Here is a 14979-nt window from a genome sequence, read left to right as displayed (position 1 = left end):
GCCGCCGATCTTCCTTCTTCTTTGTCTCTGATAATTTCTTTTCTCTTACTTTTTCTCCGTCGACTTACTTGCTTACTGACGGTGATTTGGTGATGGTTCCAAGACATAGGCGAGCCCAAAAGCTAACCTCACCATGCTCGATGGCTGGGATGTCTTGAGGCTTCAGATGGCGCGGTCGAACTTCTTGTCTGTCGATCTCTCCGTACCCAGCGTGACAGCCCTCGTCTGGGGTTGGAAAGCTGGGGGAGACTGGGGAGGGACGGTGACCCGAAGGAACGTGGCATCACCTCCACACCCTCCCGTAGTCGACACCAGCAACCTCAACCCATTGATCAGAAGACAGAAACGAAGCCGTCTAACTCGGTTGTGCGGCGCACATGGAGCCACCGTGCATATCACGCTTGTCAGGGAACTAGTCAACTCCCCCTTTACCCCTTCCCCTGCCGCAGCAGACTTGCTTCTAGCCTCCAGTCTTGACATTTGCAAGAAGCGCACCACAGGCTGCCCTACAGTGACTAACGCCCGCACATACCCTTCGACACACATCAGAAGCATGTTCAGGCCACAATGTACACGGCATGTTGGCCATTGTCCTACCCTCCGACCATGCTCTCATACAGAGGTCGGATGGTGAATTGCTGTCGAGGTTTTAGAACAGACAGCGCCACCGACGTCCGAAGAAGTGGTCGAGGTCCTTGAGCAGTGAGGAGAGAGGAGGAGGAAGCCGGCTCCGTGTGGTGTCGGTGAAGCGTGCGAACGCCCGGAGACAGTCCCAAAGCGGCATCCGATCACTGGTCCAGTGTAACTCGGATGACCAACAAGGCGTCTAACATGTCGAGCCATACCGCGTTTGTCCGGCCGGTTCATCCAAAAGGTAGGCTCAAGCACCACGGCCATGCTACCTTAATTTTTATTCTTCCCCCTTCAGTCCCCTGTCACCTTATTTTTTGTGGTATATTTTCTTTGCAGGTCACGATCTTGGTCGAATAAGGAATGGTTCGGGTTAGCTGGTGGTGGTGGTCTCCCGGCACCCCAGTTCATGCGCGCCCTTACTCGCCCACAGGCTAGGGCCGATATTCTAATGAAATCACATCGGACTAGTACGGAGAAGTCGGCTATTCGTACAGCAGGAGGTCGTCACGCTGAACATGTTGATACAACACCTCAGACGCAGGGTTGATTGGTGCCGCCGAGAGAAGGAAAGGGACAGGGAAGGGGAAGTACAGGAAAGAAAGAATGGGTCTAGGAGACTGGCGGTGGTATGCAGGTTTGATAGCTTGTCTGTCCCATGCGCTGCGTGCCGACAAGCGCAAAGAAAAGGTGGGCAACCCTCAGATAACGAACTGTCCAGGGCCCTCGAGTTCCCATCCTCGCCGCTTAAGGTAAGGTACAAGTCTCCGTCAGGTAAGGTTACTGAGGATAGTAAGGCGAGGTGGGCTGGTTAAAGGTCCAATTCCCCGTCTTACAGCTCAGTGAGGCAAGGCGAGGGATCTTTTGAAGCCTAGTACCTGAAGCCAAATAAGCGGCGCGATGCGTGATGCGTGATGGAGGCGGTTGTATTTCCCAAACCCCACCTGCTTTAACTGCAATCCCGAAAGGCTCCAGAATGGAGAGTGCAACGTAAAGCTTTCCAAGCATGAAGCCGTTCGAAAATGCTTTTCCATGCTGACGGTATGGACTAAGAATTATGGTATCCCCTGAGATTCCGAGTACTTGTCTGCCTTTGGTCTAAATGGACGCAAATGGTCTCCAATCCAACCCCCATGCATTCATTCCCATCCACACCGGGCCATTACCATGACCAGAACCAGTCAGTCCCTCAAGCCATTAAATACCATCAGAGGTGTCTAAAAATGCAACCTATGGAACGCTCGTGTCTCTCAAGACATCCGTGAACCCCCCCTTGTGGTTTTTAATTCTTCACGTTCCCATACCCCCTTCGCAAAGCCCGTCTCTTCTCGCTACCGACCACTTCTCCCTCTCAGTCACTTTTTCTTGTCTCTTCAGCCTTCTCTGGTCTCTCATCTCTTTCCTCGGTCTTTCGCTAGATCGCCCTCGCATTTCTCACACACACAAACACCACGCAAAGTCGAGTGTGTTGTCTCTCCAAATCCTTGTTGCGCCAGACACCACCCACAAAAGCCACACCCTCCGTCGTCCGAGTTCTGCCAGACCAGGCTCCCGTCCCATTCTCTGTCTCGCCGTCACCACGCGCGCATACGGAGAGGCATCAGAGAAAGACACAGAGAGGAAATAGCACGCTTGGTGGCAGGTCTGAAGTTTGTCCCCGTGAGGTACATATTGTCTGGGACCCTGCGGGACTAGCGACGCACACCACCGCCGACATCTTCTCTTGCATCTTTTCCGCCTTTTTTATTTTATTTTGCTGTCTCTTGTCTCTTCTGTCACTGTTACTTGTCTCTGTTTAATCGACCTTTGCGTACCTCACATCACACACATACGCACACACATACACAGACACCTTGCCCGACGTTATTCACCACCTTCCAACCGCCGCACTCCGGCACGCACGACACGCACGCACCAATAGCCCCCAAAACGCAGGTCCAGCGCCTGGGACGTTCCCAATCGCCGACAGGACGACAGGACCCTTGGAACCGCGAAAGGAAGAAGAGCTCTGCGACCCACTTCACCCGCCTTGGTCCAGACGGACGGTGGTGCATCTCGCTCGCTTGAGCCTTGGATTGAGCCCGCGTGCTACTTGCTTGCTTGTCCGGTTCCTACGTCCCGGTCGTATGACATATACATAACCCCAGGACACCCCGAGACCGCTGTTGAACCCAAGGGTCATTCAACTTTCCAACTGTAGATCCTTCTTCATCTATCTTTTTTCTCTCTCACCCACAGGGGCGTTCTCAACCGGGCGTTCACGTCAAAGGAAAGCAAGCCTCTTTTTTGGCAACGGATGTTACCTACATGACTACTACCCCTGCCAGGAAACAAACAACCTTAACTGCCCGACCCGACTTGCTCTGACGATCAACCCACCCCCGCGTTCTCTCAGTTCACTCAATTACCCACTGGAGCATCTCCATTCATACATAAAAAGCGCCCTCCGTCCGGAAACGCTTTTTGCGACTACGCCTTGTTTTCTAACAAACTCGGCACTGAGCCTCGTCATTCACATTCATTCCGGAGTTTCGAAGATTTGAATCTTTAATTGGAACCTTGATCTCGAGTATCGGTGGAGTAGTTTCCATTCCAGCGATCAACATGTTATACAACATGAGCTACCCTCGTGATCAGCCGACGGCGGCGGCAGCTCAGCCCATCAAGCCAATCGCCCCTCCTCGGCCGAGACAGCGGTGCTCGCAGCCGATGCCTTTCGACCCCGAGGAACTGTCTCAAAAACTCGTCAAGGTCCTTGCCGATCAGAAGCTTCACGCCGAGAAGAGAAGGAGGGCCAGAGCGGAGGCCACCGCGCCGTCCAAACCGGCAGCACCAGCTCCAGCCCTCAACGGGCTACAAGATGGTCACCCACAGCATGCAAGCTTGGCTAGGGAGTATCTTGATCAAGGGTCACTCAAGCCCGGCCAGTCCACCACCACCACCAGACCTGCGCAGCCTACCGTAAAGCCAACCAAGGAGAGAGTGGATTCTGGCAGCTCCGCAAGGTCAAAGTCCAAGACGTCCGACGCAGACACCCGCAGCTCCAAGTCTGGCGGAAAGGACTCGTCTTCGAAACGCAAAGGCTCTGACGGTGACAAGCACCCCTTCATCCCACAGTTCGCCGCGGCGCAGTTCTCGCGCACAACGACGACCGAGACGTCGGACAGCAAGGGTCTCGTTCGCAAGCTGTCGAGGACGGCCCTCAGGATTGCGCAAGGCCACCGCGAGAGGCATCAGGACCGCGCCCCCATCACCCACGAACAGATTCCGGAAATGGCTGAGCTGGGCAGCTCCCGCGCGCACCGTGACCGTAACCACCACAGACACACCATTGAAGGACCGCTGGGTGTTGGCCGGGCCGGTGAGATTGACCACACCAGATCTGCCAGGCGGGCTACAACCGGTGACATTCTCCTCCCCTTTGAATCTGGTGCTTCTTCACCATATCATCTTGATGATCCCGAGGCGGCGGATCACAACCCCTATGAGCACCGCGTGGACTGGACCCAAAGCGACGAAGCGCAGCCGCAGCCGAAGACGAAGCCGTCACTGCGCAAGGCGGATTCCATATGGGCTCTGAAGCATAAACTCGGAGCCCTCACCAGACACGGGCGGGAAGAAAACCACTCCCGGGACAACAGCCCGCCGTCCGACACCGCCTTGAGGTCGCCCAAGAGCGGATTCTTTGCGCGATTCAAAGTCAACCACTGAGCTCCGAAAGAAAACTTTTGTCAAGGGAGTAAATAGGACCCTTACCTGATGATCGATACCATCTATGCATACACGGCGCGGTTTTGCAGCACACTCGCGGTCGAACGTGTGTATACGTACGCCTTATCCAACACAGGGCTGCCGCAAAATACACGCAGGCCGCCCGCCTTAATCATACCATAACCCAATCCAAAACCACAAAACGCCCTCTCACCCGCGGTCCTCCGTCATGAGGCGTCTAATCAGCTCGGCATCCTTCTCAGCCGCCTGTTTCCTAATCACCTCTTCCGCCTCGGCCGCCGCGCTCGCCTGCGACATGAGGTGGTTAATGAGCTCGACGTACTCCCTCACGCCCTCGCCGTCCTCGCCGTCGGCGGCCCTGGCCCTCCGCAGCGCCTCTTTCCCCTTGCGGATCCCGACGTCGTGCGTCCACTGCTCCTTTTTCGGGTTCGCGGCCGCCAAAGCCCGCGCCTTCATCATGTCGTTGAGGCTGCTCCCCGTGGACTGCAGTTCCGGCGGCGGCTCCGTGGCGGCGAAGATCTCGAGGAGTCGCGCCTGCAGCGTCGGGTACCGTCGGAAGAGGTACCGGAGCTGGTCCGAGTCGTCGAGGACGCTGAAGGGGTTCCTTGGGTCGCTTGCGGCGGCGGCATCGCCGCTCGGCGCGGGGGGCTCGATGGCGGCTGAGGCGGGTTTCGGCGCCGGTTCGGGATCGGGCGGGTGGTTCTCGCGGTGCGTTTTGTTACACGGGACGGAGCAGCTGGAGGGAGAAAGGGGAAGCCCGCAAGTCAGTAAAGATAATGTATATAATGAGAAACAAACCACGTATAACGAAGAATGAGTACTTTTGAAGAAAACGCCATGAAACAGGCTCGAGCATAATTGTGAAAAAAAGTACGTACAATGGTAATGCGCAGCGCGTGCACTTGTATTTTCCCTCTTTTTCGTGGCATACACCACACATCTTTGTCTTTGGCGCGGACGGGGGAGGACGCTGTGTTGTCGTCTCTGACGTCTCGTCTGCTGCTGCTCCTGCCGCGGGTTGTGTCTGTGTCGTTTGCACCGTGGGAGCTGTTGTTGCTGCTGCTGCTGCTGCTGCTGCTGCTGAACCCTCACCGTCACCCAGCTCACCCTCGCCTTCACCTGCCGTCAGTGAGGCATTCGCCATCGCCGCCGTCGTAGCCCTCGTCTTTGCCTCGCCATCGTCATCGTCGTCTTGTTGCGAGGGGCTCGTTGCGCGGGACCGTTTCGCGGCGGGGGGTCGGGACTCGGGTTCGGTTGCTAGGTCGTCTTGTGCGGCGCGTTTGGGGGATGTCGGGGGGGCGGCGTTGGTGGAGGTGTCGTCTGGGATTGACATCTTGGGAGGAGGAGGAGTAGGGAAGCCGGCGGTTCGGTCGACTATTTCTTGGTTCTGGAGAGGGCGGAGGGAAGGGGGTCCGGAGGAGGCTGTCGCTGGCGAAGAACGAGTGTCGTGGAAGAGTGTCCGTTTGCTGGCTGGAAAGTTGCTCTCCGTTGTCGGGTATGTTGCGTCGATGTTCAATGGTTGCTCTCTCGCTCTCCGAAAAGGAAAAAAAAAAAGTAAATACGGATAAAGTGCTGACTAGAGACAAGGGTAAGGACAAGCCTTTGCGATTCAGGGTACAGATAGGTAGGTAATGTAAGGTGGTCAAGGATCGAGATAACGTCGTTGGACGCTTTGAGTAACGATAACCCCGCGTTCCTTTTTTTTTTTTTCTTTCTGTCTTCTTTCCTTTTTTTCTGCCAGTTGGGTTGCGAGAGACTTCTCTGCTTTGGGCTCCTTTTCGAAACTTTTTTCTGCCGTCTGTCTGTTTGACGATTTTCCGGCGGGGCGTTTTCCTCCATAATACCTTGGTTCCTTAAAACCTTGGGCGGTGAACAGCCTCTTGACCGCCAAAATACCTTACCTTAGCTGTCCCCGAGCTCCCCACAAAAGCATTCACTTCATAGAAACCGGGAATTCCACGGACCAACCCGAGGGGTTCCATGAGTGGCAGTTTTCTGCGTCATTCTTCTCCAGCTGTCCGAACCCCCTGGCACTGACTGAGTGGTCCACCGTCCACCGTTCACTGACCCTGACCCCCAAGAAAGGACAGGGCCAAAAACTGACCAATTCCCGCAGAGAGCCTCGATGATTGGTAATGCAACGCCTCGGAATTGAGAGGCATGTGCAAAAAAAGTGGAAAGCTCTTTCCAGTTTTGTCAACCTTTTTCCTCGCGCTGTAATTTGCCTGCTGTCAAAATTCAAAGGTTCCGTCACCGGATGTAATGCCGAGGTGTGAGGTTTGGTAAATTTGTACGGATACGTCTGAATAATCAACATTTTCGCCGATACATCTTCCCACAACATTTACGACTTTTCTCCTCACTCTTGGACGACCAAAAACCTTCGCCCTCGACATTGTATATTCAGTCAACAACGACGATAGCGACGAATCATCGGATCGGAGAGACCCCGACGGCCACCAAACACATTAAATCTTTCGCTACAATGTCATCGTACAGAGCAACGAGGACGGCCCTCCGCGCCGTCGCGCGCACATCGAGGCTCGCCACCTCCAGACCCTCACAATCGCGATCCTTCGCCAGCGTACACACCGGCTTCCTCCAAAACAACCAAACATCACAACGCCGCCCGACGACAACAACAAGTCGACACCAACAATCCCTCCAGCGACAATCCCCCTTTGCCGCCCGCACCGGCGCCGTCCGCACAATCTTCATCCAGACCGAAAACACGCCCAACCCAGACGCCGTAAAGTTCCTCCCGAACCACCGCATCCTCCCCGACACCCTCTCCACCCCCTTCATCGAGTACCTCAACCCGCGCTCCACCATCGCGCCGCCCTACCCGTCCCCGCTCGCCGCCCAGCTCATGAACATTGACGGCGTCACCTCGGTCTTCTACGGCGCCGACTTCATCACCGTCAACAAATCCCCCGACGCGAACTGGGCACACATCCGCCCGGAGATCTTCGCCCTCATCACCGAGGCTATCACCTCGGGCCAGACCATCGTCACCGTCTCGGCAGACAAGGAAGGCGGTGTCGGTGCGGCCGCCGACGGCGCCCCCGAGGAGCCCGATAGTTTGGCGTACGATGAAAACGACAGCGAGGTTGTCGGCATGATCAAGGAGCTTCTCGAGACGAGGATACGGCCTGCTATCCAGGAGGACGGCGGCGATATCGAGTTCCGCGGGTTCACGGACGAGGGTACCGTGCTGCTGAAGCTTCGCGGTGCGTGCCGGACGTGCGATTCTAGCACCGTGACGTTGAAGAATGGTATTGAGAGCATGCTGATGCATTATGTAAGTTGACTCAACATCTGTGGTTCTTGGGAGGTTTCCTGGAGATTTCCTGCAAAGTGCCTCCCGAATAACCGTAGAACATACGTGCTGACGTTGGCATATCCAGATTGAGGAGGTCAAGTCCGTCGAGCAGATCCTCGACCAGGAGGAGGAGATTGCCATCCAAGAATTTGCAAAGTTTGAGGAGAAGCTCAAGTCCCAGAAGGGACCCGAGGCGACCGCGGCATAAACAGTAGCACGCTCGAATGCGATATGAGGAAGACTGTCCAGAAGTGGTTCCCAAACACTTCTCAGAATGACGAAACAACAAGATATTGAGGAGGCGCATGATACCTGTAGAACTGCTGTATAATTAAAGAGAAACGTGTCATCCGGCTTCAACCCGGTGACGGAGACAATACCCACTACCAAAAGCGTACACTGCTATTCCTTCATCGCAGCCTCGTCCACGTCTACGTAGGGTTACGCCAGCCTCGCATAGTCAAGGTGTGCACAGATAATGAATGACCTGGTCCGAGACCTACCTCGCAAACCGCTATCGCTGAGCCTCGTGTTCGGTCGGATGTGATGCCTCACTGACCCGGAATGGGCTGCGTCGCCTCGAACGTAAAAAAAGGAAAAAGTCAAGGTTCGAGCTGGGGCCGGTCCAGGTCCAAATGGATGACGATATGGGTGAGCCTATGAGGGCCTGTTGCGCACAACCCTACCACCGCCGGCGTCAAGTCAGATTGCAGAATTCAGACAAATGCCGTTGACAATGCGAGTAAAGATCATCCATGGCCTGCTAAAGCCTAGCCAGCCGCGTTCGAGATCAGTATCCGTCGTAACGCAATGCGCAGGCCCAGCAGGGTTGGCGGAGGGTTTTCCCTATTGCCCTCGTCCTGATTGGACTCTGGCCCCAACCAAGGGTCGCTGCAGCGGATCAGGGCGGGGGGCCGGGGGTGGTCGTTCCCGTACAGGAACCCCTCATCGAATCATCAAAACCCCTCAACTCTCTTGCGTCTTGACGTCCCCACGGTTGAGCAATTCTGAGAGTGGTTTTAACGTTCACGCCATTTCGTCTGCCGTACCTCATCAGAACGGCCATCTCCGTCTTGTTTCCCACCCCTCTTTCTCTCCTTAAACAGGCCTCAGGAGGTCAACGGCCCACCGAATTCCTGGCTCGTCTTTTCTGCTCGGTCAAGTTTAGGTTCCTTGACTTCCGCTGATCTCGTGCCGCATCTCCTCATCATCATGCCAGTCTGCCGGGTGCATGCCTGTCCCGTCTCTGCCTCCGCACCGAGTACCACCAGTGCCCCCTAGGAAACGATTGGCAGGCCCCTGTTGACGTTGCTACAATATCGCAGTACAGAATTAGTTGCGAACAGCAAGCCATGGTATTGATGCCGACTTACACTGTAATCTGAGGCAGACCAGATGCAAGAGCGGAACAGTTGCGGTCGCGCCAGGTGGGCCAGGAGAGGACCGATCTTGGAGACCCTGAGTATCCGTCTTTAGTTGCAGTAGCGCCGCTTGGTGGGCAGCAACTTCGAAGAAACCCAACATTCCAAGGTCAAACTTCCAGATGATTCCCTTCAAGATCCGCGTACGGATAGGTGCTCCTAGGTTGTGAATGTTTGACGCCCGCTCAGACGTTTTTCTGGCCACCTTTTGACTTCTGGCTTCTTGGGGAGCCGTTGCAGCAGCCGCTCACGGTTGAGTTTAATGACAAGATGATAATCCGGGGTAAAGCCCCCTGGCTGATTTTGACTTTCGCCCTCCATCGGTGTCGTCGATCTCCAGTGACGGTGCGGTACGTTGCGTTTCGTTGCCGTCTTTGATGGTCGCATTTGTAGACCACCAGATCATCCTATTAACTGCAGAGAATACCTGGGTATATCTCGTCATCTTCGTATACGTGATATAGGTCGGGTTGCTAGGTCTCAAGCTCGGCGCATCGTCCAAAACTGAAGCGTGACGCTCAGTCTCACTCTTACCAGGGTGTGGTTGATAGACAAGCTGCAATTCAGGAGTAGAAAGGTATTCAAATGGCTAAAGAAAACCCCTCAATGTCTGATGCGTTCATACTCTCCTCATAGCTGGTCGATGGAATCGAAATGCGTGATACTGCGGATCTAGTAGTGCGTCGGCCTAGAGGCGGAAAGTCATCCGTGGTCGTATCTATCTCAAAGACGCACCAGACATTGTCTCCGCCCACCGGTTGCCGGCAGTGCGTTCCTTCATCGTCGTCAATACTGCTTACCTGGGTTTACACCTGATTCGATATCGAAAGCTCCGAACCGTGCCATACGCCTAGAGTCTGGATGATGCCACTGTGAGGTCAGTGGGACAGTCCAATCGAAGAAGCCTTTGAAGATGAAGGAGGTTAGCTTGAGGATGGCGCGCGTGACATGCTGCAGCAGCCCGTTTACTCCACAGATCCTTACCCCTCCTCGGTCTCGGAGAAGTGCCCTGAACCCAGACCTTCATCGCCAAACCTTCTGCCTGCATCTGCACATGCACCTCTGCCTCTAGTGGTGCCTCCCTTTGGCATCAGAGATGGTATGTAGTGATAGTCTCCTATAGGTCATTGACCGGCGATACTCAGTGCAAAAGCTGGTCCGTCATTTTGTGGGTCGTAGTCCTCTCTCCCTTTGCCGGTAGTAGCGGCCGTGGCTCCAGATTTCTCGCATCATGGCACTTGGGACCTTGACTCCTCTTCAGCTGATACTTGTAGAACAGGGTCTCAGCAACTTCGAGGCGTCTCATACTGATATTAAGTGGCGTAGACTGAAAGACGTTTCCTTGTACCTTGTCGCCTTGTTTGTATCGGAACGTGAGCCCACGGACATTCGTAGAACATGGATCTAGTGCGGGGTGGTGAGGGATGAGGACCGATGGCAAGCTGCAGAATTCCAGCCACCCTTGCAACTTTCAACGGCAAACCTCCAAACTTTCCAGGGAAACCGCCATGCGAACATCGACCGTGGCTCCCGCTGCCGTACAAAGTGTTCCCGGACATGATGGCGCGTGCTCTATGTTGCGTTCAAGAAACAGACGTGTTTGGATCACGACTGTGTCTCACGTACGTCCGCGGCCTAGGCCAAGTAGTAGAAGGGTGAGACCCTGCAACGGCGAGACCACCAGATGTTCTTGGGCACTTAGGACGATGGATGCAGTCAACCGGTTGGCTGGCTCGACTTGCTGGTGGTTCAAATATGCTCCTCCTGATTGCAGCGCTATGCCACCGCTGACCGAAGTTGGACTTGGCCATTTGTTGATCAAGGGGCGAAAGGCCGCTAAAGGTTGGAGGATCGGCGATGGGCGAATGGGCTCAGCCTGTTACAGCCGCATAGAGGTCAGATGGCCACTTCATGCCCGGAGGCTGAGGGAAAGCATACAAGAAGAAAGCTGCAGTATTAACGGCATCGTCGGGGACCACTCTGACCGCAGGTAGTATTCATGTCGGCGATCCGGAAAAGTTCGTTCCTCGCTCACGCTGGTTTTCCTAGGTGTTTCGATAGTGTAGTTTCGCTGTGTGATAGTCGCATCCTTAGAAGTTGTTCTTAGCCCTCAGATCCCCCCCCCTCCGGGGCCACGGAAGAATGGTGGGCCGAAGGGAACATCGGATGTGCAAACATGACGGTAGCGCCGGAATATATGGAAACAAAACCTTCAATGTAATGTAGGAAGTACGCCGCGCTGGCGAATATATGAAGTGTATGCGTGTGCCGCCGTCGACTGGGGTACATGGGCGTACTATGCAGACGTATCACACAACGCTTCTCTGCAGGCATGGCATGTCATGAGCGGGGTGGTGGTGATTGAGGTGATTTGTAGTTGTAGGACTCGAAAGAATCTTATGCGCAAGTGCCATCATTTTCTGCAGACGCGGATGAAGGATTGACCATAGGAGATGGCAGTGCAACCCGCTTTATTCGGGAAGCTTCTTAGTCGTCGAGGCTGGCCTTGATTAAGAACGGAGTAGCGAGGTATCAATATGGATACGGTATTGTTGTATGCCGGTGCTGCGTCTGCCGCGACTTGTCGCCCGAGTCTACTGTATATCGAAGTCTCGGCCGGAGCACGACGAAGTAGTGAGGATTTGATGAGTATGTAATTATGCAGACCGAGGTAGCATCGATGTACGAACAGAGGTCCAGCCATGAACTAGCGAGAAATATAGCAAATGAGAGAGGAAGCGCTGAGGTGGAAACAAGATGTCCCCGTCGAGGTGCCACCATGGATTCGGATGGACGGGGAGGAGCCAAGACGTCGCGAGAGGCTCCCATGTGCTTCGTAGGTAGTGTGCATGCTGTTAGTGGGTAGGTACGAAGACCTATCACCAGGCACCTTTGATGGCTTGTTTCCAATTTCGATTCCATCTGTCTGTCATAATGGAAACCAGAGTCCAGTCCGGTAGGCTCTGTTTCCCCGCTTCCTTCCCTCTTGCCCCCCGAAACCCACGATCTGAAGAGGCAGCTCCTGCTCTAGTTGCTGTTGGGTGAACAAAGAAGCAACGGCCTGGAGGACATGGTCTGAGATGGTTGGTCACTTGCAGACGGGCGGCCCCACTAGCCACAACCCCTGAGCCCTGACAGGCCCGGCCTGGCCTTGCTAGTCCGCCCATCCCTGTGTTTCCTGAATTTTGATTGGCAGTAGAATCGAGCAAAAGGTGGAGATTTGCCTGGAGAACAGTGTGGGGAATCGGGAAGATGCTAGGCAGTACGTACCTGCGAATGACCAAGGACGGTTAGCTCGGATCCACCGCTTGAGACGGGCACTCTGGTCACACTGTGCCGCCAGAGAGACAGGCATGGCAGGCACCTCCGTCCAGCCTGTTTGTCCTGCCCTGCATGCTCGACGACATTGCGTTTGGGGGATTTTCAGATTGAGATATCTTCCTTCCAGCATTTCACCTATTACCTTACTTGGATACGAAGAGAGTGAAATCTCAACTTGGCACACCACCCGCACATATGAGGTATAGTGGCAGGCGGACTTTACAACGGCTACACTTCTTCTTTCTCTCGAGCTACTATTGCATTGCCAGAGCTGCCATCCCTTATACATCTTTTCCACTTTCGGCCTGCTACTCGCGGAACCCCATTCTCTTGCACCAAGTACCTGCATACCCGTTCTCTGTACGGAAATACCAATGGAGAAGTACAACACCACACCCATACCTTACCTTGGCAACCGGATTTCTCTAGTAGCAGTTCTTGGATAACTTCCTTCCATCTTTCCATTTTTTCTGCCCTCGTCGTCTGGGCTATTCTAGCTCCCGCTTGCTGTCACCCTGCAAATTTATCCACCTAAGCAGGTACCTTGGCCTGCAAAGGGTGTCGAGGCTGTTCTCTTGGGCCCTACCACACCGTGGTCTCGCTTTCCGCTGCACACCCTCTTGAATTGCACCTGGGCCACTCAAAACTCTTTGACGGGAAATGGGGAGCCCTCTAGCTGCCACAGAAAGAAAAGAAAAACGCAAAGAGTGTGTCTCCTTGTTCTTGCTGCCGTTCCATGATTCTAACACATCTCGCAGGTGATTGGGTACCTTCTTCCCCCTTTACCTGCTTCAACAAGCAAGCAGTGCAAGGTGTACATCACTACTTTCTTGGGGCAACCTCAATGCAAAGATGTCTTGCCAGACCAACAGGACCTTGCCCCCTCTACGATATTTACGCAGACTTCAGCAAGTGCTGTTCACAGCCAACGCGTTGATTCTCTTCTTATTGTTACTTCTCTCTTTCTCCAGTGGCGGTCTGGATGCTCTTCATTCCTAGTCCCAGCTTTTGCTACACCCTACTATACATGCGCGGCGACCAAGTGGTCGATTCTGTGGATCGGAAAATGGGTACACTTTTCTTTCACTTCGCCATGAAGGATGCCATCAAATATCGTCAATATTTGATGCGTTCTTCTGTGCATTGGAATGTTCAAGGCAGCCTTTGCATAGCAATATCTTCTTCAACATTGTTGTGTTTCATCAAGTCGACGACTTGCAAGGCAACTTGGATGCAGCCTTCCGGCTACCACCTTGCTGCTATGCTGGAGGTCCAAGGTACCATTGCTATCCGGGCATTCCTTTGGATGCTCCTCCGCCTTACCAGCAGTTTGAGGGGGGCACGGAGTAGAAGTGAGGGAAAACAAGTCCGAATACAGGAACAGATACCTACCCTACTCTTTACCTTCACCACAAGGCAGTCGGCAGGGTATGGTTTTCCCCTTCACCTCGTCCGAGGCCCCCTTTTTCCTTTTTCTTAGGTTGTCTTGGTTTTTCTCCCCATCTCAGCATCACCGTTGTGCTTCCATCGTCCCGAAGCGTTCCCACTCTCCCGTACGATGATCAACTGGGACCTGCCCACTTGTCCCCTCCACCGATATTAGTCGACTTGATCCACAACCAGCGCGCACACTCCCGTCCCTGACAATCCGTTGACCTCGACAGGTACAGGGCCTCCAGCGCATACCTTACCTCCAGGTTCCGTGCTACCTGCCCGTGCTCTTTCGGGCCTAGGAGCACTGAGGTGGGCTGGGACAGGCATCTCCCCCCCCCCCCCAGACCAAAACCAACCAGGGCTTAGCTTGTTCTTCCGTGCGTACCCTTGGCCTGGGGTTAGTGCTGTTCATACAGTGCATGCCGCTCGTGTGGCTTGCAGCGCACACAGACAGGCACACACCAACTCAACCCAAACTCAACTGGACCAAGAGAAGACGGGAGCCCGAGACTTGGGTGGACTGGACTGGACCTGGCTGGCCTGGCCTGGCCTGGGGAAGCTGGAGTTGGAGCTGGAGCAGCTGCTGGAGCTGGATATCGACTGCATTGCATCTCTCCTTGAGCGTACTCTCTCTGTCTCTTTCTCTCTGCAAGTCTGCGCACACTGCATCTGCATTATTACGGAGCACTCCCGTTGCTACCACACTTTTTACTTTACCTCACCTCGAGGTAACTTACCTCCATATTCCAATGCATGACCTGCTTGGCCTTGCTGGAACTGACCCAAACTGGGCCTCTTTTCCCACTACGCCCTATCCCATCATTGCCTTAGGTACCCTGCCCTTACTTTTGTGGTAGGTACCTTATTGGAATACCTCTTCAGATCGGGCCCCCTCTCGTCTCTTCTTTACTCCCATCGACACGACGACCTCTTGACCTCGCATCGTCTTATTAGCGAGCTACGGATACCTTGTCCAGCTCCGCCTACATCCATCCATAGGTACGCACATACACACACCACTCACTCACTCACTCACTCACACACACCACCCATACCTACCTTACCTACACCCATCCATCTATACCCCATACTTCCACACACACACACACACACACACAC

At 54.4% G+C, this 14979-nt stretch overlaps 6 protein-coding genes across 6 annotated transcripts; 4 read left to right on the top strand and 2 right to left on the bottom strand.

Annotated features, from left to right (window-relative positions):
• Positions 1-166: 166 nt before the first annotated feature.
• On the top strand, positions 167-634 carry CPAR01_06003 (uncharacterized protein; the record flags this gene model as incomplete). The annotated part of the gene is made up of 1 exon (XM_060490277.1): positions 167-634. One exon carries the CDS (start codon positions 167-169, stop codon positions 632-634), a length of 468 nt encoding a protein of 155 aa, XP_060351743.1.
• Positions 635-810: 176 nt separating this feature from the next.
• On the top strand, positions 811-990 carry CPAR01_06002 (uncharacterized protein; the record flags this gene model as incomplete). Its single annotated transcript, XM_060490276.1, has 1 exon — positions 811-990. One exon carries the CDS (start codon positions 811-813, stop codon positions 988-990), a length of 180 nt encoding a protein of 59 aa, XP_060351742.1.
• Positions 991-3234: 2244 nt separating this feature from the next.
• Positions 3235-4341, top strand: CPAR01_06001 (uncharacterized protein; the record flags this gene model as incomplete). The annotated part of the gene is made up of 1 exon (XM_060490275.1): positions 3235-4341. The coding sequence occupies one exon, from the start codon at positions 3235-3237 to the stop codon at positions 4339-4341; it is 1107 nt and encodes a 368-aa protein (XP_060351741.1).
• Positions 4342-4551: 210 nt separating this feature from the next.
• Positions 4552-5695, bottom strand: CPAR01_06000 (HIT zinc finger; the record flags this gene model as incomplete). Its single annotated transcript, XM_060490274.1, has 2 exons — positions 4552-5098; positions 5241-5695. 2 exons carry the CDS (start codon positions 5693-5695, stop codon positions 4552-4554), a joined length of 1002 nt encoding a protein of 333 aa, XP_060351740.1.
• A 1152-nt stretch (positions 5696-6847) lies between these two features.
• On the top strand, positions 6848-7892 carry CPAR01_05999 (uncharacterized protein; the record flags this gene model as incomplete). The annotated part of the gene is made up of 2 exons (XM_060490273.1): positions 6848-7663; positions 7770-7892. 2 exons carry the CDS (start codon positions 6848-6850, stop codon positions 7890-7892), a joined length of 939 nt encoding a protein of 312 aa, XP_060351739.1.
• Positions 7893-8848: 956 nt separating this feature from the next.
• CPAR01_05998 (uncharacterized protein) lies at positions 8849-10664 on the bottom strand (the record flags this gene model as incomplete). Its single annotated transcript, XM_060490272.1, has 5 exons — positions 8849-8995; positions 9058-9142; positions 9640-9661; positions 9906-10010; positions 10454-10664. 5 exons carry the CDS (start codon positions 10662-10664, stop codon positions 8849-8851), a joined length of 570 nt encoding a protein of 189 aa, XP_060351738.1.
• Positions 10665-14979: the final 4315 nt, after the last annotated feature.

The sequence above is a fragment of the Colletotrichum paranaense genome (genome assembly GCF_030867605.1).
Source record: "Colletotrichum paranaense strain IMI 384185 chromosome Unknown Scaffold_4.1, whole genome shotgun sequence".
Classification (NCBI taxonomy): domain Eukaryota; kingdom Fungi; phylum Ascomycota; class Sordariomycetes; order Glomerellales; family Glomerellaceae; genus Colletotrichum; species Colletotrichum paranaense.
This window is presented reverse-complemented; position numbering and strand designations above follow the sequence as displayed.